This window comes from Adiantum capillus-veneris, chromosome 29 (genome assembly GCF_014529385.1).
Source record: "Adiantum capillus-veneris isolate H3 chromosome 29, ASM1452938v2, whole genome shotgun sequence".
Lineage (NCBI taxonomy): Eukaryota > Viridiplantae > Streptophyta > Polypodiopsida > Polypodiales > Pteridaceae > Adiantum > Adiantum capillus-veneris.
Window position 1 is genome coordinate 55,207,617 of NC_140959.1, and position 21,173 is coordinate 55,228,789.

Here is a 21,173-nt window from a genome sequence, read left to right on the forward strand (position 1 = left end):
AAAAGCACACGCCTGATGCTTTGATACCACTGTCACAAGACGGGCACCACGTGCTAATAGAAAAGAACAGACTGAACAGACTTTTAGCACTTCAATAACAATTGAACTGAAAAAGAGAGACGACACACGACACGGAGTGGCAGGATTGCACCCAGAGAATATTGGCCCCAAACCTTGGCGCCCCTTTCGATATTTTTTTTATATCTCATCAACGTAGTACAAGTCGGAACTCTAGACTCTGCACCTTCTCCAGGAAGCATGCCAGAGATTGAGCCCTTAGCACATATTTAAAGGCCCTTGGCCTATGAAAAGCAGTTTACATGAAAAGCCTTCAAACTCAAAAGCTTCTGGTCCAAAAGCAACACTCAAAAGCTGCCAGCATAAAATCCGGAATTCCGTACATTTACCACGTCAGCAGTCATCGCAAAACGCGAAAATCCGTACAGCCTGCCAAATCATCAGTCACCCGAAATAAAAACTCCAATAGCTCTGTCTGCTTGTTAGGTGCAGCGGAATGAATGTTGCGCTTTGCTCAAGATGAGTGCTCCGAATTGTGCTCAAGGTTCCTTTTGTTCTTATGGAAGGTAGAGCCTTCCATTCTTAATGAGAGATGCTATGATCACAAACAAAGTGAATGGACATTGTGCGTGCAAGTGAATGAGACTGAGAGATAGAGAGAGAAGAGAATACGACACCAGAGACGAGGTAAAACCCTCCTCCGAAGGCCCCACTCTCGTCGGTGAGAGTGGTCTACTTATGATTGCACAATCTGGTACAAATGGTATGCATGAGACTGATGCAAGTCTAAGCTATGTCGACGATGACGACGACGACACTAGGGCTGAAATTTGCAATCTTCCTACTGCTGTCCAAAAACGCTATGGGTTGAAATCTGCGACTAGTCCAAAAACGCTGATTTGGGGGCTGTTTTCTATGGGTCTTTGTCGCTGAAAATCTGCAGGTTTAGGGCTGAAACTGAGGGTCCTTCTGGCTGAATTTGCTACTTCTTTAGGGCTGAACTTGAAGGTCTTCTATTGCTGCAAATCGCTGCATTTGTAGCTCTTCAAAAATGCTAGGTTCATGAGGAACAAAAACGCTAGCTCCTGTGGTCTTCTGGCGATGGCAAACTGATGCAAAATGCTAGGGTCTGGAACCTGCTGTGGCGATGATGATGCAAAAACGCCAGGCTGGTGCAGTTCCAAAAACGCTAGTGGAAGGGGGATCTGCTACTTGGAGGGAAGGTCCACCAAGGCTTGGTCTTGCTGAGAAGTTGCTTGCTGAGCTTGGCTCCTGTTGTCTCTTGTGCCATTTAGTGCTAACTTGGGTTTGCTTATATATTAACTTACCCAATTTGCCCTACTCAGTTTTCAACAAAAGTCACTTAAATTAATAAGTGAAAAATGTCAAAAATAGGAAAAATAGGCTAAAGTCACTGGAAAAATCCCCTAACTGATTCTGAAGGGAATGCTTCTGATCATGCTGTGTGCAACCAGAGGATATGCATCTACACTAAGTGACTGGGCATGCACGGTCTACGAATAGACTCACAGAAGTGCTAGATCACTTCTAATCTAGACTGACTGGACTGACGGAACCCTTGTCGTACTGTAGCTTGTCCACGGACACAGGGTTGGATGTGTCACGTGACATCTCCTCCTTTTCAAAGTGAGCTACTGGTACCGAACCGAATGGCGTCGAGGGAGATCGCCAATAGCATCCGGAATCTTGGAAGGGACTCTTCCTCGGCCCACTCTGATGTGTGGGTCGTGCGGTACTTGAACTTCATAAAGGTCTGCTAAGCTTGCTTCTTTGGGCTGCGCCGAAAGTGACACAAAGTCTTTTGTGGCTCCTTCTGTCACAAAGTGATGACGTGGCGGACAGCAGAAACCCTAATTTCTGCCAGAAACCCTAAAATTCCTGCAAACCCTAATTTTTGCCAAAAACCCTAAATTCCGGAAATCGCGGAGGCGGATTATTAAAAAAAAAAAAAAAAGAATTTTTTTGTTTTTGGAAAATGATGAGCGACGCGAATTTTGCTTTTGCTTTTTTTTTTATAAAAAAAAAAGAGAAAAGACTCTCTAAGAGAGAGAGAGAACTGATGCTTTTGATTTTAAAAGCTTTTGGGGCTCTGCTTTTGGGCATCCCTTGTAACCTTTAAATTAGTGGTGAGGGCCTCACTTCTCAGAGCATCTGGACGCAGAGTCTGAGAGTGAAACCCTAACCGCTCTCTTGTACTTTGATGATTGATTAATACAAAAAGAAATACCGAAAGGGGCGCCAGTCTTTGGGGCCAATATCTCTAGGCACGGAACTCCGCCGGGCCAGTGCAAATCTATTGTGATCTGTGAATTGTTTTGAAGTGGTTATTTGGTGCTGTCGCGGTTGATTCTTGACTTGGAGTGTCCAAGTTTGTTACAGTGGTATCAGAGCACGGCCGATTTCTCTTCTACGGGAAATCCGATCCCCGAATTTTTTTTCCGCGGCACCTATGGCTTCAGGCAATGATCAGTCGACTCCCTCTGCATCTCGAGATGCGGGTTGGGATCACAACGAAGATTCAGACAAAGAGTATGGCCCGCCTTGGCCTACTTAGGCGGAGCGGCGAGAGATAGAGCGTCGCCAGTTGATCGGCGATGCAACAAAGATGATGCTCAATTTTGCCAAGGACCCGAAGATGGCAAAATATATGAACCAGACCTCTTTGGAAGAGGTACAGATGAAGTGGCAGAGAACCACAACACCACTCCCGAAACCCGCTCTCAAGAAACCTTCTGCCTCCAAGAAAATATACGGAGCAGAAACTGGAGAACGTGGTTGATGCACGGATTGCTCAGCTTTTCGACGTGCAAAAGAAAGACAAAAAGCACAGCGAAAAGCAGAAGAAAGGCACTGACTTCCCGGGATATTTGGGTCGTCGGTTGACATTTGACAAGGCAAAGAAACGGAAGAAGCGTGTTCGATTTGAAGGAGTACCCAGTTCTTCTTCTTCTTCTTCTGACAGTTCTTCTAGCTCCTCGGATTAGAGCGAAGAAGACAGAAAAAGCAAAAAGCGAAGCAAGACACAAAGCTTCGGAAAGGGCAAGAAAAAGGCAAAGAAGGCTACATCTCGCCCAGAGACTGACAGTTCTACTGAGGACTCGTCTACAGACAGCTCAGATTCCGATGACGGAAAGTTTTATGCGAACAAGAAGAATTTTTACAAAGCCAACCAGTATGACTTTCTCGAAGATAACAGCAAGAAAGTCCGAGAGTTTAAGGAAGGTGGCCACTCGATCAAGTTTGATACTTTTCAGGATACTCAGATGCTTCGAAGGCTTTGTCTCTTATACAGCAGTTTGACATCGCTTTCGCGGGAGGACGCTATTCAGAGCACTCCAAGATTCGGAGAGCTGCCTCTTACTCTGAGGGGAATGCTCGTACTTGGTGGTCCACGCTTCTATTAAGCAAGACTGTGCCAGTTACATGGCTGAAATTCAAGAGGCTTTTTATTTCTTCTTGGTTGACTCAAGAGTTTGAGCGAGATATACGAGCTGCTTGGAACCATCTCCGGATGACCAAGAGCGATACAGTGAATTCTTATTGTGAAAGATTCTGGAGCTCTTTTCTACCCGCCTCTTCATTCAAGAAGATCTCGTTCAGAGAACAAATTGAGCGGTTTACCTTGGGTCTACCTACAGAGATCCGAGATCACTGCTTGGAACAGAAGTCAGCTTCTATTCAGGAGTTGATGAGTCATGTGAAGCGGGGCTTTGCCATTCACTCTGGCAGTCTGACCTACCCCACAGATGAGGCCATGACACAACGAGCCAAACAGACTTCTGGGAATGAAAGTAGAATGAAAAAGAGCAACCCAGAGAAAAAAAAAGGATGCACGACCCAAGCTTACTCCTGAGGAGAGAGCTCGCTTCATCAGAGAGGGGAAGTGCTTTGGATGCGGGAAACATGGACATATTTCCGCAAAGTGCCCTGATAAGGCACAGAAAGAACAGAATGATAAAGACGACGACAGGTCTGAGAGTTCGAGAGCAGCTGAGGAATGTGGCAGAAAAGGCAGATAGAAAAGCAGAACTGGTACCACATGGCGTGGGACTTGCACCGAATCAAATGAATGAAAGTACAAACTTTGCCGTTTTTTTTTTGGGGCAAAGTGAAGGATCAAGAAGCTCTTTTGAAGGAGCCAAGGCCAACTTCTTTTCACTTGGAATTGGCGGCTCAATTTGGAACTGCGCCCGACAGACTGACGCCACTGGCGGAGGTAGTTCGACTGGCACCCGGATGGGATGTTGCCATTACACCGAGCATTGGCAAACTTCGTTTGCAATGACAGGGGTGTTCAGGGCACGTGAGTGACGTTCTACTCGGGATCCCTTGGTACCACAAGAACTACGCCGTGGTTGACTACCGGGCCGAGAAAGCGACTTTGATAAATGAAGGGCTTAGAGATTGTACTTGATGAACTTCAGTTTTCTTACTCATTCTTTTGGGAGAACTGAACGATGGATAAAAGTTGAATATGTTTTGACCTGAAGAAAAGAACGCCAAGATTTTTTTCTCCACGCTCATGCCGATTGCTTTTGAGAGGGCCTGAAGATCATACCATTGATCTGATATCTGGAAGCACACCACCGAATCGGCCACCTTATTGTGTGAGCCGAGTACAGAATGAAAAGATTATGAACTCAGTGAAAGACCTCTTGGAAAAGGGTCTTGTCCAGCTTAGTACTTCACCGTATTGCTCTCCAGTGTTGTTGATTTTGAAGAAAGACAGATCTTGGAGAATGTGCATCGATTATAGCACTCTCAACGAAATCACCATCAAGAACAGATTTCCGATTCCTAGGATCGATGATATACTCGACAGGTTACAGGGATCCTCGTGCTTTAGCAGGATTGACTTGAAGAGTGGATATCATCAGATCAGGATAGCGCCAGGAGATGTCTACAAGACAGCTTTTCGGACGACTTTTGGGTTATTTGAGTTTTTGGTGATGCCTTTTGGCTTAACCAATGCTCCTGCGACATTTAACCGGATGATGGACAGGATTTTTCGAGAGTACAGGCTATTTGTTGGCACTTTCTTTGACGACATCATTGTTTTCTAGAAGAATGAGGCAGAACACAGAGATCATCTGCTTCAAGTCTTTTAGGCATTACGAGATCACACGCTAGTGATTAATGCAAAGAAAAGTGAATTTTTTCCTACCATGGATACACTTTTTGGGACACATTGTGTCAGCAACACAACAGGAGTGCAAATGGACCCGGCCAAGATAGAGACTATCCGTGATTGGCCCGATTTGAGGAATGTCCATGAAGTTAGAAGCTTCTTGGGACTATGTTCATACTACAGGCGGTTCATACGAAAGTTTGCAGAGGTTGCTTCCCCTTTGCATATCTTGACACAGAAAGGAGTACCTTTTTCGTGGGGACCCACAGAGGTGACTGCCTTTCAGACATTGAAAGAGAAATTGACTACGGGACCTATTTTGACTTTGCCGGACTTGCAGAAGTCATTCGAAGTATATTGTGATGCTTGTGGTCGTAGTCTGGGTGCGGTCTTGATGCAAGAAGGCCATGTCATAGCTTACGAGAGCCGTTTGTTCTCTAGGCCGGAGATGACAGCACAGATTTATGAGAAAGAGCTTTTGGCGGTTATCCATGCTCTTACTCAGTGGCGGCATTACCTACTCGGAGCGGATTTTATTGTCTTTACAGACCATCAGAGTTTGCGCTACTTCTTGTCACAGAAGCAGCTTTCGGAAAAGCAGATGCGGTGGGCGAACATCTTGTCACAGTTTCACTTCCAGATTGTCCATGTGCAGGGACAGAAGAATGTGGTGGCAGATGCTTTGTCTCAGAAACCGTTGGTTCTGGCTATTTCCGCGATACATCATAGGAGCTTCGAGGATATGGTCGATCAGTGTGCCACAGATACAGATTTTGCAGATATTTTCACACGGATACGGGATGGGGAGACAGTAGCTGGATACTCCCTTCGGGAAGGCTACTTGATGAAAAAGACTATGTTGTGCGTTACATAGCCGTTGAGGGAAAAGGTTATGACTGATTGCCACTGTCCACCTTTTACGGGTCACCGCAGCATTGCTACCACCATGAAAGGGGTAGAGAGAGATTTCTTTTGGCGGAGACTGAAGAAGGATGTGGAAGAGTTTGTGCGCAGTTGCTTGGTATGCTAGAAGGTCAAGTTTGACAGGCATAAGGCACAGGGATTGTTACAGCCTTTACCCATACCCACCCGCCCCTGGGAAAATATTGAAATGGATTTCATTTTTTTTGATCTCCCGAGAATACAGAATGATCATGATGATTTTCCGATTACATGGCACGCCTGAGACGATTGTCTCCGACAGAGACCCTAGATTTATGAGTTTGTTTTGGAAGGCAATTTGGGAGAACATTGGCACGCGGTTGCAGTTCTCGTCATCGTTCCACTTGCAGACTGACGGGCAATCTGAGATTGCCAATTCAGTGATTTTAGATTTATTGAAGTCTTGTATCTCGCATCAGAAGACTCAATGGGAAAAGAACTTACCTTTGGTGGAATTTGCCTACAATAACACGACACACTCTTCGACGGGGAAGACGCCATGAGAGATTGTTGAAACTGCTACGAAGGTTCCATCCTTCCTGAGCACGAAAGATTAGAAATTTGAAGCGGATGAATATTCGCGAGATTTGGATACGGCTTTTGCCAAGGTTCGCGAGACTTTACAGAAGTCTCAAGAACGACAGAAAAAGGCAGCGGATCGCCATCGTCGCGACTGGAAACTGAAGGAGGATGATTGGGTGCTCTTACTTTTGAGAAGGCACGCCTAAGAAAGAAAAAGGGAAAGGAGAGGCTTTTTCCAAAGCTTAGTATGCGATACTACGGCCCTTTCCAGATTACTGAAAAGATAAATGAAGTCTCCTTCCGATTGAAACTGCCAGATACTTGGAGGATTCACAATGCATTTCATGTGAATCTCTTGAAACCTTTTAAAGGTGATGTGCCTGATGATGGGGAGCCTGATGAGCAACCCGAAGTGGAAGAAAACGAGGAGATCCTTGTTCCTGAACAGATTTTGGCACATAATGATACGAAGAAAGGTAAAGTCCGAAGGCGGTTCTTGGTTAAGTTCAAGAACTTTCCTGCATTTGATGCGAAGTGGATGGAGGAGGAGGACCTAGCAGATACTCCTCGGATTGTGAAACTTTACCTCGATGTTTTGGTTTAGCATAGTCTACTCCAAACGGAACCCAGAAACTCAGCTTGGCCGAAGATCTGGTGCAGTGGGATGCACAAGAGGGGAGTCGCTCCACTCCTTTGTCAACAGATGCCTCGATTTTGATACTAAAGTCACTGATGTCTCTTTGAGCTTCAGGGATACTGAGAGCTGACAGTATTCTGCTGGATGACTTTATGAAATGGAATTCCTGATTATGATACTGATTTGTTCTTGACTTCTTGTGAGTGCAGGAACTGATAGCCGAAATGACTGCAGCATTTTGGTCTGATTGATCTCGAATAGACATGGTTGCAATAGGGGTTAGTCAATCGGACATCGATGAGGTCCCGATTGGACCTAGATGTGATTGCTAGCTACATTGCCGATAAATCATGGTCTAAGATCCGAATGAATGTTGAATGTCATGTGATGTCCTGTGATGTCTGGTGATGTCCTGTGATGTCTGGTGATGTCCTGTGATGTCGTGTGATGTGACTGTCGATTTTGTACATGTGCTAGATGTGTGTTCCTAGTACGTAGGTACTAACAGTCAGTGTCTGCTAAGACGGTTTATGGCTTTTGTCGGTTTTGCAGGCGTAATCGCGGTCGATTACAATGCTTTCAAGAGGGGGGTATGTCACAAAGTGATGACGTGGCGGACAACAGAAACCCTAATTTCTGCCAGAAACCCTAAAATTCCTGCAAACCCTAATTTTTGCCAAAAACCCTAAATTCCGGAAATCGCGGAGGCGGATTATTAAAAAAAAAAAAAAAGAATTTTTTTTTTGGAAAATGATGAGCGACGCGAATTTTGCTTTTGCTTTTTTTTTATAAAAAAAAAAGAGAAAAGACTCTCTAAGAGAGAGAGAGAACTGATGCTTTTGATTTTAAAAGCTTTTGGGGCTCTGCTTTTGGGCATCCCTTGTAACCTTTAAATTAGTGGTGAGGGCCTCACTTCTCAGAGCATCTGGACGCAGAGTCTGAGAGTGAAACCCTAACCGCTCTCTTGTACTTTGATGATTGATTAATACAAAAAGAAATACCGAAAGGGGCGCCAGTCTTTGGGGCCAATATCTCTAGGCACGGAACTCCGCCGGGCCAGTGCAAATCTATTGTGATCTGTGAATTGTTTTGAAGTGGTTATTTGGTGTTGTCGCGGTTGATTCTTGACTTGGAGTGTCCAAGTTTGTTACACCTTCAATGCTTCAACTTTGTCAAGAGTCATTTCTTCCTCAAGAATCTCCATGGCTGAAAATTCCTGAAACCACTTCCAACACAAAAACATGAACATACCCATTCCATATAAAGTGAGTGGAAACAATCTTGTCTTCCTCAAAGACTGTGCATGCAATGTAGATGAACAAAGAGACGGAGTGTCAAACCGTTCACCACACACACACAAACAATGAGATCGAATCTTTCTCTTTTGATCTAGAGCAATCAACTGTGGCAATTCACAACGGAAATGCCCATGCTTGGTGCTCATACTCTCATGTGCTCTTTCTGCAATTGTGTCGTGCCAAGGAAGAGACACGGAAGGTGACTTCCTTGAATGCATATCTGTCAGCTTTTCATGAACAATCCGCATACATCCGTGCTCATTCATGAGTGAAACGTGCTCAACGTACAATATGTCATGCCTAGGAAAAGGGATCACATAAAGACGATGACTAAAGAACGATCGCATCGTCCTATGGGGGTTCTTTGGACCTTGACTCGAAAGCCAAGATCGATCCTTCGTGATTGATCGAATCTGTAACGAGGTTAGTTTCGCTAGAAAAAGCATCAACTAACACATCATCCTTGTGAACAATCACATCATCTTCATGCAAATCATCATGCTTGTGAGAAAACACATCTTGATCATCATGCTTGTCCGGGTCATCCAAATCCTCATGCAAATCATTGGCATTCAAATCATTATGCAAATCAGTATGCTTATCATTGTCATTCAAATCATCATGCAAATCATTGTCATTCAAATCCTGTGTAGCATGCTGTGGAGAAGAAGAGACCGAGAGAGTCTACGTTTCCCGAATCTCTTGCATCTGTGCTTGAACTTGAGAAAAGAGTCGCAACAACTCTTTCATGTTTTGGTCACCCTTCTCTTTTATTGCTTGGTTCTCGCGATCAAATTGTGCTTGACTTTCTTTGGCTTCCAAGTCATACTTACGCTCTATGGCTGCCATTTCTTCTTCGTAGGCCTTTCTTTCTGCTTCTCTTGCTTCGCGCTCTAAACAACTGCTTCAATAAACAACTGCTTCAACTCCTCCATAGTAGTTAGTGCAATCCTTGACATAGATGGGGAAGGGGGAGGGTCGGAAAAACCTCCTAGTGGGGAAAATTCTTCTTCGCCTCCTCTCATGCTCATCACCTCCAAGCGAAGTATCTATTCCGCTTCGAGTGATGACCATCCACTGAAGTCTTGGGTTGTTGTGGGTTCTTAAGTTCACGAGGAACTTGGGTTCTTGGGGGTCTTGGGTTCTTAAGTTCATGAGGAACTTGGGTTCTTGGGTTCTTGAGGGTCTTCTTTTTTTCGCTTGCAAACTGTGTTTGAGAAGGATCTTCTCTTCACCCGAGTTCTACTCTTTTCCGCGGGCGCACCCCTTGGTGGCCTTGCGCTCACACCAAGGTTGCTTTTTCCCACCTCACGTTGATTGGCCGGCCGTCAAGTGCACGGTCCGCTCTCAATGAGTGAAAAGAGACACAAGGGGAGGCTGGACAAGCCCTTCTTTCTTGGGATTCCTGTCACTCTTCAAAAACACGATTAGGAATCGACACACCCAAGCGAACTTGGGTTCGTGCGACCGCAACAAGCAAATAAAGTTCTTGTGATTCTTGTGGTTCTTTCCTTGAGTGATACAGAACATTGCCAAAGCTGTGAGACCAATGTTAGGTGCAACGGAATGAATGTTGCGCTTTGCTCAAGATGAGTGCTCCGAACTGTGCTCAAGGTTCCTTTTGTTCTTATGGAAGGTAGAGCCTTCCATTCTTAATGAGAGAATGCTATGATCACAAACAAAGTGAATGGACATTGTGCGTGCAAGTGAATGAGACTGAGAGATAGAGAGAGAAGAGAATACGACACCAGAGACGTTGTAAAACCCTCCTCCGAAGGCCCCACTCTCGTGGGCGAGAGTGGTCTACTTATGATTGCAGAATCTGGCATGAGACTGATGCAAGTATAAGCTATGTCGACGATGATGACGGTGATGACGACGACGACACTAGGGCTGAAATCTGCAATCTTCCTATTGCTGTCCAAAAACGCTATGGGCTGAAATCTGCAACTAGTCCAAAAACGCTGATTTGGGGGCTGTTTTCTGTGGGTCTTTGTCGCTGAAAATCTGCAGGCTTAGGGTTGAAAACTGAGGTTCTTAAGGGCTGAAAACTGAGGGTCCTTCCGGCTGAATCTGCTATTTCTTTAGGGCTGAACTTGAAGGTCTTCTACTGCTGCAAATCGCTGCATTTGTAGCTCTTCAAAAACGCTAGGTTCACGAGGAACAAAAATGCTAGGCTGATGGGGGAACAAAAACGCTAGCTTCTGTGGTCTTTTGGCGATGGCAAACTGATGCAAAAGGCTAGGGTCTGGAACCTGCTGTGGCGATGATGATGCAAAAACGCCAGGCTGGTGCAGTTCCAAAAACGCTAGTGGAAGGGGGATCTGCTGCTTGGAGGGAAAGTCCACCAAGGCTTGGTCTTGTTGAGAAGTTGCCTGCTGAGCTTGGCTCCTGTTGTCTCTTGTGCCATTTAGTGCTAACTTGGGTTTTACTTATATATTAACTTACCCAATTTGCCCTACTTAGTTTTCAACAAAAGTCACTTAAATTAATAAGTGAAAAATGTCAAAAATAGGGAAAATAGGCTAAAGTCACTGGAAAAATCACCTAACTGATTCCGATGGATTCTGATGGGAATGCTTATGATCATGTTGTGTGCAAGCAGAGGATATGCATCTACACTAAGTGACTGGGCATGCACGGTCTACGAATAGACTCACAGAAGTGCTAGATCACTTCTAATCTAGACTGGCTGGACTGACGGAACCCTTGACGTACTGTAGCTTGTCCATGAACACATAGGGTTGGATGTGTCACGTGACACTGCGCTTTTGTAGGAACGGCATGCTTTTAGAAAAGCACACGCCTGATGCTCTGATACCACTGTCACAGGACGGGCTCGCACTACAGTAACATCTGAACTGAATGAGAGAGAGACACGCGACACAGAGTGGCGGAATTTCACCCCAAAGAGTATTGGCCCCAAACCTTGGCGCCCCTTGCGGTATTTCTTTATATTGCATCAACAGAGTACAAGCCGGAACTCCAGACTCCACCTTGTCCAGGAAGCATACCAGAGAATGAGCCCTTAGCACATATTTAAAGGCCCTTGGCCTATGAAAAGCTAATTATATGAAAAGCCGTCAAACTCAAAAGCTGCTGACATAAAATTCGGAATTCCGTACAGTTGCCACGTCAACAGTCAACGCAAAACGCGTAAATCCGTATAGCCTGCCACGTCATCAGTCAGCGAAAAATCAGGGTATTCAGTACAACTGCCACGTCATCAAATTTTGTGTGTGTGTGTGTGTGTGTCCTGCTGTATTTTAATTCTTTATGTCACTTGGGGCCCCATCGAACGGGGTCCCCATAAGTTGGTAGAACTTCTTCTTCTGTTATTTGTTCTTCTTAGGGTTTAGGCCCCTCGGCCGGGATCTGTAAGTTGGCTCCATTATTCATGTCTTTGACACGTCAACAGTTTGTGACATATGCTCTTGAGTAGGACCGGTATGCTTTGAGAAAAGCACACGCCTGATGCTCTGATACCACTGTAACAAACTTGGACACCCCAAGTCTAGATTCGGGGTCGGAGCACAAAGGTTCTTCAAAATTTGTGAAAAGTGCCTTGTTTGCTCTTTAGTAGGACCGGTATGCTTTGAGAAAGCACACGCCTGATGCTTTGATACCACTATAACAAACTTGGACACCCCAAGTCTAGGTTCGGGGTTGGAGCACAAAGGTTCTTCAAAATTTGTGTAAAGTGCCTTGTGTGCTCTTTAGTAGGACCGGTATGCTTTGAGAAAAGCACACGATTGATGCTTTGATACCACTGTAAAAAACTTGGACACCGCAAGTCTAGATTCGGGTCCAGAGCACAAAGGTTCTTCAAACTTTGTGAAAAGTGCCTTGTGTGCTCTTTAGTAGGACCGATATGCTTTGAGAAAAGCACACGCATGATGCTCCGATACCACTGTAGCAAACTTGGACACCCCAAGTCTAGATTCGGGGTCGGAGCACAAAGGTTCTTCAAAATTTGTGACAAGTGCCTTGTGTGCTCTTTAGTAGGACCGGTATGCTTTGAGAAAAGCACACGCCTGATGCTTTGATACCACTGTAACAAACTTGGACACCCCAAGTCTAGATTCGGGGTCGGAGCACAAAGGTTCTTCAAAATTTGTGAAAAGTGCCTTGTGTGCTCTTTAGTAGGACCGGTATACTTTGAGAAAAGCACATGTAATATTGCCATTGGCGTAATGTTACAACAACATGGTCATCCTGTTGCAGTTCTATCTTGTAACTAATTATGGTGAGAAAAAGAATTCTATCTATGAACTTTCTTTGTCATTCGTTCATTCAAGTGTTGGAAGCTTGTCAATTAGTTCGAGTAGGTGAGGTAGAAGCAAGAACAAGGACAAGAGGAGTAGGTGTAGAAAGATGAAGACCAATTTTGGCAGACGAGAGATCATGGGGAAGAGTGAGCTTTTTAGCCATCATCTTGCAGCCAACTTCTCCATGATCCATAAGCTCTTGCATGTAACATGGATGGAAGATAGTGGGGGAAGTAACCATGGATAGGGTGTGGGCGTAGGTGGTGGTGATGGCAAAGTAAAAGAACTGTGGAGGTAGAGGGAATATACAAAACTAGATTCTCATTAGCGATGGTATGAAAAAATATTCCCATCAAAGAGGACTTGGGAAAATAAACTACATTTTAGAAGGCTAGAACCTGAAAGTAAACAAGTTACAACTTACAACGTTGATGGCTGAGGCTAGCCAGTATGTGCACATTGCAAAATAAACTGAAAGACAAGAAACATATACTCTCGATAGTAGAAATTTAGACTCCCAAGTTCCAATTGGCTAACACCTTAAAGCTATGAGCATTAGAAGGCTCAGACTTCTAGTGTTACACGGTTACAATTTAGACTCCCAAGTTTCAACTGGCAACACCTGAAAGCTAAGTGATGACAATTTACTTCAAAATGCTCAGACTTCTAGTGTTACACAGTTACAACTTACACCATTACAAAACCAAAACCACAACTAGAGTGGAGTCTCAAATTGAGAGTCGAAACTAGTTAGTAGATTCATGAATCATAACCATAACTCGAAAGCATGGAACTGGTTGGCTGCTGAATACAAAATGAGAAATTCGAAAGTCCAGACTACAAACATGAAGCATGAAGCTGCAAGCGTACTACTAGATACTAGATAGTGAAGTGAACACTAAACATAAACTAAATAGCAAAAAGACTAAGGCTGGCTGCCAATGGAAGTTCATGAATCATAAGCATGAGTCATGAATCATGATGCATCAGCTGCTCGTTGCTCTCATCATCCTCATCATCCTACTTTGCATCTTCATTGTCATCCAAAGAATCTCCTAGGATATGGTTTCTCAACGGTTTCTCTCTTCTAGTATCTTGTGTGAATTATGGTCATACTCTACTGATTTCTTTAAAAGAAGAATTCCATCAATTACATTATACCCTCTAGCCACATTGCAGGATCATCCACCTCGATTGTGGAAAAGGTCTTCCACTCTGATGCTACTTGGGAACAAGAGGACTTCGTTCGTCAACTCTTTCCTACATTACTCATTGAGGACAATGATCTTGTTGAAGGGGGAGAGAATGTTAGACGATGATGGAGCTCGCGCATTTAGGGCTGATCGAGTTGGCTGAGAAGCTCGTAAGAGACAAGGCATGCCAGGCGAGGGGCATCAAGCCCCCAAGGTCTAGCTCAGGGGATGAAAAAGGGGGGGAAATCGGAAGGACCAAGCCTACGGGAAGGAGGCCTCGAATCACTCCCAAGGGGAGGCCAAAAGGTTGGAGAGTTAATCAGCATGCCAATGAGTGGATATTTTCTGGACGAGCATGGAAAAGCTGAGGGGATGTAGAGGACGTCAAGAGCAGACAAGAGAGGGTTAGCCGAGGGTGGGAGAAGGAGCAGGGAGCCAAAGGGGCCGAGGCTCTCCACACACACACACTCTCTCTCTTTGTCTATCTCTCTTTCTCAAGTTCTAAAGGAACCATCAATAATACAAAGTTGCATTCAATAATGCAAGGAAAAAACAAAGGATTTTTGAAGTGTGAAAATTTGTTACGGGTTCTACTTATTCTTCCAATTGTAACGGGCGGGCACCACGTGCCAACTAAAAAGAACAAACTGGAACAAACTTTTAGCACTTCAAAACAACTAACTAAGAGAGAGAGAGAGAGAGAGAGAGAGAGAGAGAGAGAGAGAGAGAATCCATGCGAGACACGGAGTGGAAGAGTTCCACTCCCAGATTGCATTGGCCGCGAACCATGGCGCCCCTTTCAATATTTCTTTATATTGCTTTAAAAAGGTACAACTGCTGGGTGCTCTACTCTGTTTCCTGCAATTGGAATGCCAGAGAGAGACCCTGGCTCACATATTTGAAGGCCCTTGACCCTCAAAAGATGGCGGAGTCTACCCTTGATCTCTAGAGTCGTGATAGAAACTCAATACACTGAACTTTATGTGTGCGCATATGGTGTTGGTTGTGTTGGGAGCACATGCTATTGGGCATTGATGATGTTAGTGGGGTGATGTTGTATTTAGTCAAGTACTATGCATGATGAAATTGATGGTTATAGTGTTATGGGTGACTACCGGGAGTCTATAGGTGCACTTTCCTTCATAGGTGAATTTGGGCTCTTCCTGGATTCATTTAGGTATATAAATGATTCACTTAGTAATCTCATGTACCATCATTTTGGCTTAGTCAAATGAAAAAGTAGACATCTAAACTGTTTTGTTGACACTTGCTTGCTAGGGCATCTAACTAAATCTAGATAAGCTTAATTCACACTTCATTGCCACTTGTTTTAAGCCTTGTTTTTTCGCTTGAGCGAAAGATTTGTTTGCTCTTGAATTGGACAATAACCTATGTTTGTTGTTAATCTCCAGCGAGAAGGACATTGACGAAGTGTTGCAATCTCATACAGTTTACACGAATGTATCTAAAGGTGTTCTAGCCAAATCGAAAGATCTGATTGCTGCCTTTGGCACTGATGACCAAGAAAAGATCTGCCTAGAGGTAAGCCTTTACATAGTATGGGTTCAAAGTTCATCGTCTTTTGTTTACAAATATTTAAAGGGTTTATTGATCTGGAAGGCGCTTATGTACGAATGATCATTATAGAGCAGGATTCAAGACCGTTTGTCATTCATTTTTAATTTTTATTTAGTGCCTTAAATGTCTTGTTCTCATGCTTTACCACTTGAAGTAGTTTGGCTGCACTCTAAACTACTGGAGAAGTGTCGAGTTTTCACTTTTTTAGTCTTTAGCTTTGTTGAGAAGTCTTCTTTTTTTAAGATTGGTGCAAAAAACTCATTCTATTAGTTTTAAATGTGCTCAATGGGCTACATCACCCCTGCCATGAGGGTACTTTGATGAGCAGCCTTGACAAAGAATTGATTCGATGTGCATAAGGGGTTTTTGCTTTGTCCTCTCAAGGGTTTTCATGGGTGAGGGAATTGATGAGATGGAGTGAACTTCAGATTCACTAGGATGGAGGCATCATTGAGCATTTGTTGGGCATCACTGAAGATGCGGTCTAAGGCTTTAGAGACTTGATAGAGAGATCCAAAATTATACAGAAAACACCTTCAATTGGCAAGATTGCAAACACGTAGTGATAATGATAGCCACAATGAGAGAGACCAAACACACAAGAACTTGTATTTGATTTGCTTTTGCCCCATGTGTTTGTGTGCATGCTCGCTTGTTTGTGCTAGCATTTGTTGATATGAAGTATTACCACCCCTTTTAGGCAATAATGAGAGAGAGAGAGAGAGCTCTATGGTGCATGTTGCTTTGCAATTTACCTGCCCGCTTGCTCTGAATCTACTGGTTCTTAGCCATTCCTTTTGCCTTTGCTTCCTTCCCCGAGCCCGCTCATTGTCAGAACTTGCAGCTCAAAGATGGTGAAGCTCCTCACTGCTACAACTCTCCTTCATTTCCTACTACTTGCTCTACTATCTATCTCAGATTTCGGCCAGCTTGGGTGGCTTTTGCCTCGCGATGCATGCTATGGTGTGCTGCGTCTCCAGCAGAGCTGGCTGCTGCCCTTGCCACCTTGTTTGGTGCTTGGACACTCGGAGCATTAGGTTGCGTTGATGGCCTCTTCCGTGCAGTGTAGGGGACACCACTTGAAGCGGCTTCGTAGTCTTGCTTTAATCGGGCCTGCAGCGAACCCTGCAAGCAAAGGGTCCTACATTGAGTTGTCTTGATGGAGGTGCAGAATCTGCTTAACCCGGCAAATCTTTGGTCCAAGCTGATGGGCGAGTTTGTTTCTCTTTGTTTGCCTATTTGTTTTTGCTTTGTTTTGTTTTTGGTTTCTCAGCTTGCTTGCCCTTGCTCTGGTTTGTGTGTGTGTGTGTGTGTGTGTGTGTGTGTGTCTATGTGTGCATAGTTTAGGTTTTGCAAGCTTTGTTTTCCTTGTGCTCTGTAAATTGACTTTTTGGGTGGGTATGTGTGTATGTGTGTGTGGGTGGGTGCATGAGGGTAGGTGAAGTTCGTTTCTTTAGAGCATGTTTTTCATTTGATTTCATTGGTTTCTTTATTTCCTATTTTCTTCATTGTGCTCCTTGCCTCAGGTGTTCTCCCTGGTGGGTTGTCTCCGCATTGGGTTGTTTGGGTTTGCTGCTGTTGACCCGCTGCTCTATTCTCTACTCGCTCTACCAGGTTCCTTTATCAAGTTTCCAAAGCGTTGTTGTCATTAGAACCTCCTCCATTGTGTTCTGGGAGTTCCTCCCCAACTTTGGTCCTCAGGAGCCACCTTCAGCAAGGTGGCTGGTTTCTATCCTGTTTGATGGCTCCTTGTTAGCTCCAATGAAGTGTTTTGTTGCTCATCTTGTGGCATCGTCTTGCAGTTTCTTGGTGATGACAGCTGCCCTTTCTCCCTCATCTTCATCATCGACTGCTCTCTCCCTTTTGTTTATCCATTGCCTTTTCTTGTAAGATCTTACCAGTTGGCAGGCAATGCCCGGGGTTAGAACTCTTGCATATGTTTGCTGTCCTTTTCACTGTTGGTGGCTTTTGGTGGTTTAGGTTTTTGATATACGGTAGTAAAGAAGCTTATGGTGGAAGTGCCTTGTTTTTAGAGGTTTCTGTCATCCTCTCTCTACTTAGCTTGCAAGGACACTTTTTACTCTCGTTAGGAGAGGTTTTTTTACCTTGGCTTTCAGTTTTCTACAGTTTTCCATATGGCTGGTTGTATCCAATTTTTAGAGTTTCCAGATTGTCGCCTTCGTGTTTCCTTTGTAATTAGTGATGTATTTGCCCTCGAATTGGCACCACTTGGGTGTTCGGAGGGATTTTTCAAGTAACATTGCAGACTGGGGGCAAAGCACACCATCAAGCACGTCTGCAACATTCACCAAGCTACCAAATCTCACCCCTCAATGTAGAGCTCAATTTGAACGAGGTTATCCATGGACTGCCCTTGAAAATATCAGCACCAATCCTCCTCCATTCACCAAGGCATCTGATATATATAGTCTCTCATATATTCTTAGGCGTTTGATTGCGTGTATTCCAGAGCCCGCTGAGGTTCTCAAGCGTGAATTTTTGCAAAATGTAAATAAACAACTTGCTAGTGGAAAGTCTCCCAAACCCTTAGATGGACCTAAGATATGGGATTTAAGCCTTTGTTTGAATGGAGGCCATAATGTTGGCTATCATATTGTAACCGAATCTAGCTTGAGGCCTGTTGATGATTAAACCGAATCAACTTTTTTGACATTAATGGTGTGCAATGTGTGGTGATGTTTAGTGTGGTGATATGTAAAGTGTTTCATTAATGGTGTTCCGTTACGTCTTTAAAGTTCTTCAAGTTGAGGTTTTAAAGTCCTCTTTCTTTGTCACACACACACACACACACACACACAGAGCGCAATTTGTGCCCGAAGTCTTACTGTTGCGCGTAACCCGTCATGTGTGCCTCTTGCTTTGCGTCATTGGGACGCACCATTGATAGCCTTGGCTTCCCTGCTGTGATGACTTGTGTGGCTGCTACTACCATCTTTGCCCACGCTGCCCTACTGCATCTGTTGTCTGCTCAAAACAAAGACCAAAAACTCTGTGTGTGTGTGTGTGGTGTGCCACATTTTTTATTTGTGGTGAAAATTCTTGGTTGGAAGTACAAAATCTTGGTTATAATTTTGTGCAGGTCCTGTTGAGTTGGCAAGCCACGTGATCACTTTGTGACGAGAAGTCTAAAAGAAAAACATATCAAATCTTTTGATCAAGCCAATGCTACATAGTCCAAGGACAATAGGAGCCCTATCAATACGAAACCAGATGGATCTTCCAAGCACAAAGGAGAAGGTAGATCCTCGTGTCTTACTAGAAGTCCATATCCGACATCCCCAATCACATGGCAGGGCAGCCCTCGCATATCCATAGGTGCCAAGAGGGGGGCATTCTCAGAATGGAGCAGTGGATCCGCCTAGGCCCTCTTGCGATCACGAAAGTGAGAAGGGTGCTTAATCCCCTGAAAGCTCAACCTGTACTGCAAATATAGGGCGACTTGGTGTAGCAAAGAATCCCCACTAACCATCATGAACCGGCAAGTCCTCTCCCCACAAATCATTGATTACAAGAGATTGGAGTACCCTCTGACATAACATGAGGCATCATTGCATTGTATGAAAGTGTGGTTGGGGACGAGTGCGTTGTCCAAGAGGTTGGTCAACTTTGTAGTCTCCCTCGCGGATGATGTTATGCAGAGGGGAGAAGCAGCGCTCGCACAGGTGTAGTGAAGGCCAGCACTCTGATCAGGCTTGCGCTTGGTCTTCCTTGGTCCATCTGAAGGTTTCCCTTCTCAATTGACCATGGTCAATGTTTTGTGCAGATGACAAATGTAAAGAGATAGAGAAGGAGAGAGCTTTGAGCTCTTGGGAGCACACACACAAGCATATGCACACTTGCACTTCCCTAGGACATGACACTCCATAAAAACGCCCCCCTTGCAGAACTTTCAACAGTTTTTAAATTACATGTTGCTGCCACTGATGCCTCATGGTTTCCCTTCACCGACACCAGACAGTACAAGGGCTTCTCTCGACAACCCATAGAATCTTCTATTCCTCTTGGGGGAGTTTTCCGACACATGGTTGCATCATTTGACTTCTCATCAACGATGCCGCTTCCTTTGCCACCACCTTACCCATGGCCACCTATGTTTCTGTGTTTCACAGTTGGAGCTTGTATGCTTACTTCTATTATCCACCTTTAGTACTTGCAGCCACACATCGGCCTAAAGACTTCGAGGATGGTGGATCTATGGGTTAATTTTTCACTTTCCGCAAGTGAAAGATATCCCAAGAGTATGTTGCAGCTCAATCCAAATGGCTGTCAATGGTGGATGTAGGGGAAGACTCTGAGCCGAGAAGTAAACACAACGAACCTTCCACATGGTCCAAGGTTATCCCGCTTTTGTACTTCCTTTGGATGTAAGGCCATTAGGCATCTCTAGAGGTTTCTTTTGTACATAGAATTCAGCCTCCTTTTTTGCCCCCCCCCCGCCCCCAAAAAAAAAAAAGAGCTCTATACAATTTGCAATTGCTAGATTTCCAGGAGCTTCCCCATATTTAAAGGCCCCAGGCCTAAAAGCACGAGATATAGAAAGCCGACGCCAAAAACTTCTACAAATTTTGGGTCCACTTCCACGTCAGCACCCGCGATGCCATGTCATCCCTTTTGTGACATACCTCGCTTGAAAGGAAGAGGAATTGCCTACGATTTCACCTGCAAAATTCAATTTGATTCTTTAGTAGACACTGCCTAGATGCATACATGCCAATGACCATCATTACCAGACAGTACGTGCTCTAGCACGTATTCACTAACACAAGTTTGTGACGTGGCATACTTGTCCCTAACTTATAAGTTTGGCCGAGGGGACAATAAGGGGTTAGGGCTTAAAACCCTAACTCTACCCAACTTTCAGAGCTTGGCGAGGGGGCCTAAAACCTCCAAAAATAAAGGAAGGACTCAAAATTGTGTAGAGGCTAACGTGGCAAGACTGTAGGGATAACCCCACGTTTTGCGGAGGTGTTGATGTGGCACAGTACAGATGCTTGCATTTTACAGGCCAGCCTCATGGGCGCTAGACTTTGGCCTATGATGCTTTTGGAGAAGTAGCTTTTCATTATAGAGCTTTTGGGCTAGAGGGCACATATAAAGCCTTTATAAGTGTGCCTTGGGCCTTTTCTATAGCCGATCAGCTTAGGAGCACCTACACAGAGAAGACCCTCGGAATTGTACTTTGTGAAGCATTGATAATAAAGAAATACCAGAAGGGCGCTAGCCTTTGGGGTCAGTGCGTTTGGAAGCGAAACTTTGCTTTTCATGTCGACTCTCCTCTCTCTCTCTTCCCCCCCCCCCCAATTCAAGTTTAATTTAGTTGCTTGCTTTTTTCTCACATATGTTGCTGTAGATCTTTGACTATGAGTGTCCAAGTCTATTACAGTGGTGTCAGAGCTCAAGCAATTCTTCTTATACAAAGGAACCGATCCTTCTTCCTGCAGCACATGGATTCTCACAATGCATATGGTGAAGGGAAATTGTTTCATTGACTAACCGGCTTTGCGAAGATGAAGTCGACCCCAAACCTAATAGGGGATCATTAGATAC

General features: G+C 44.5%; 1 protein-coding gene across 1 annotated transcript in view; it reads left to right on the forward strand.

Moving 5' to 3' along the window:
• The window catches only part of LOC147419220 (sequence-specific DNA binding transcription factor), a 60,606-nt gene that overhangs the window by 10,302 nt on the left and 29,131 nt on the right, over positions 1 to 21,173 (forward strand). Inside the window, exon 3 of the mRNA XM_086505512.1 lies at positions 15,440 to 15,569. Within this exon, the coding sequence (XP_086361638.1) occupies positions 15,440 to 15,569 (130 nt within the window). The remainder of the gene's footprint in view (positions 1 to 15,439; positions 15,570 to 21,173) is intronic.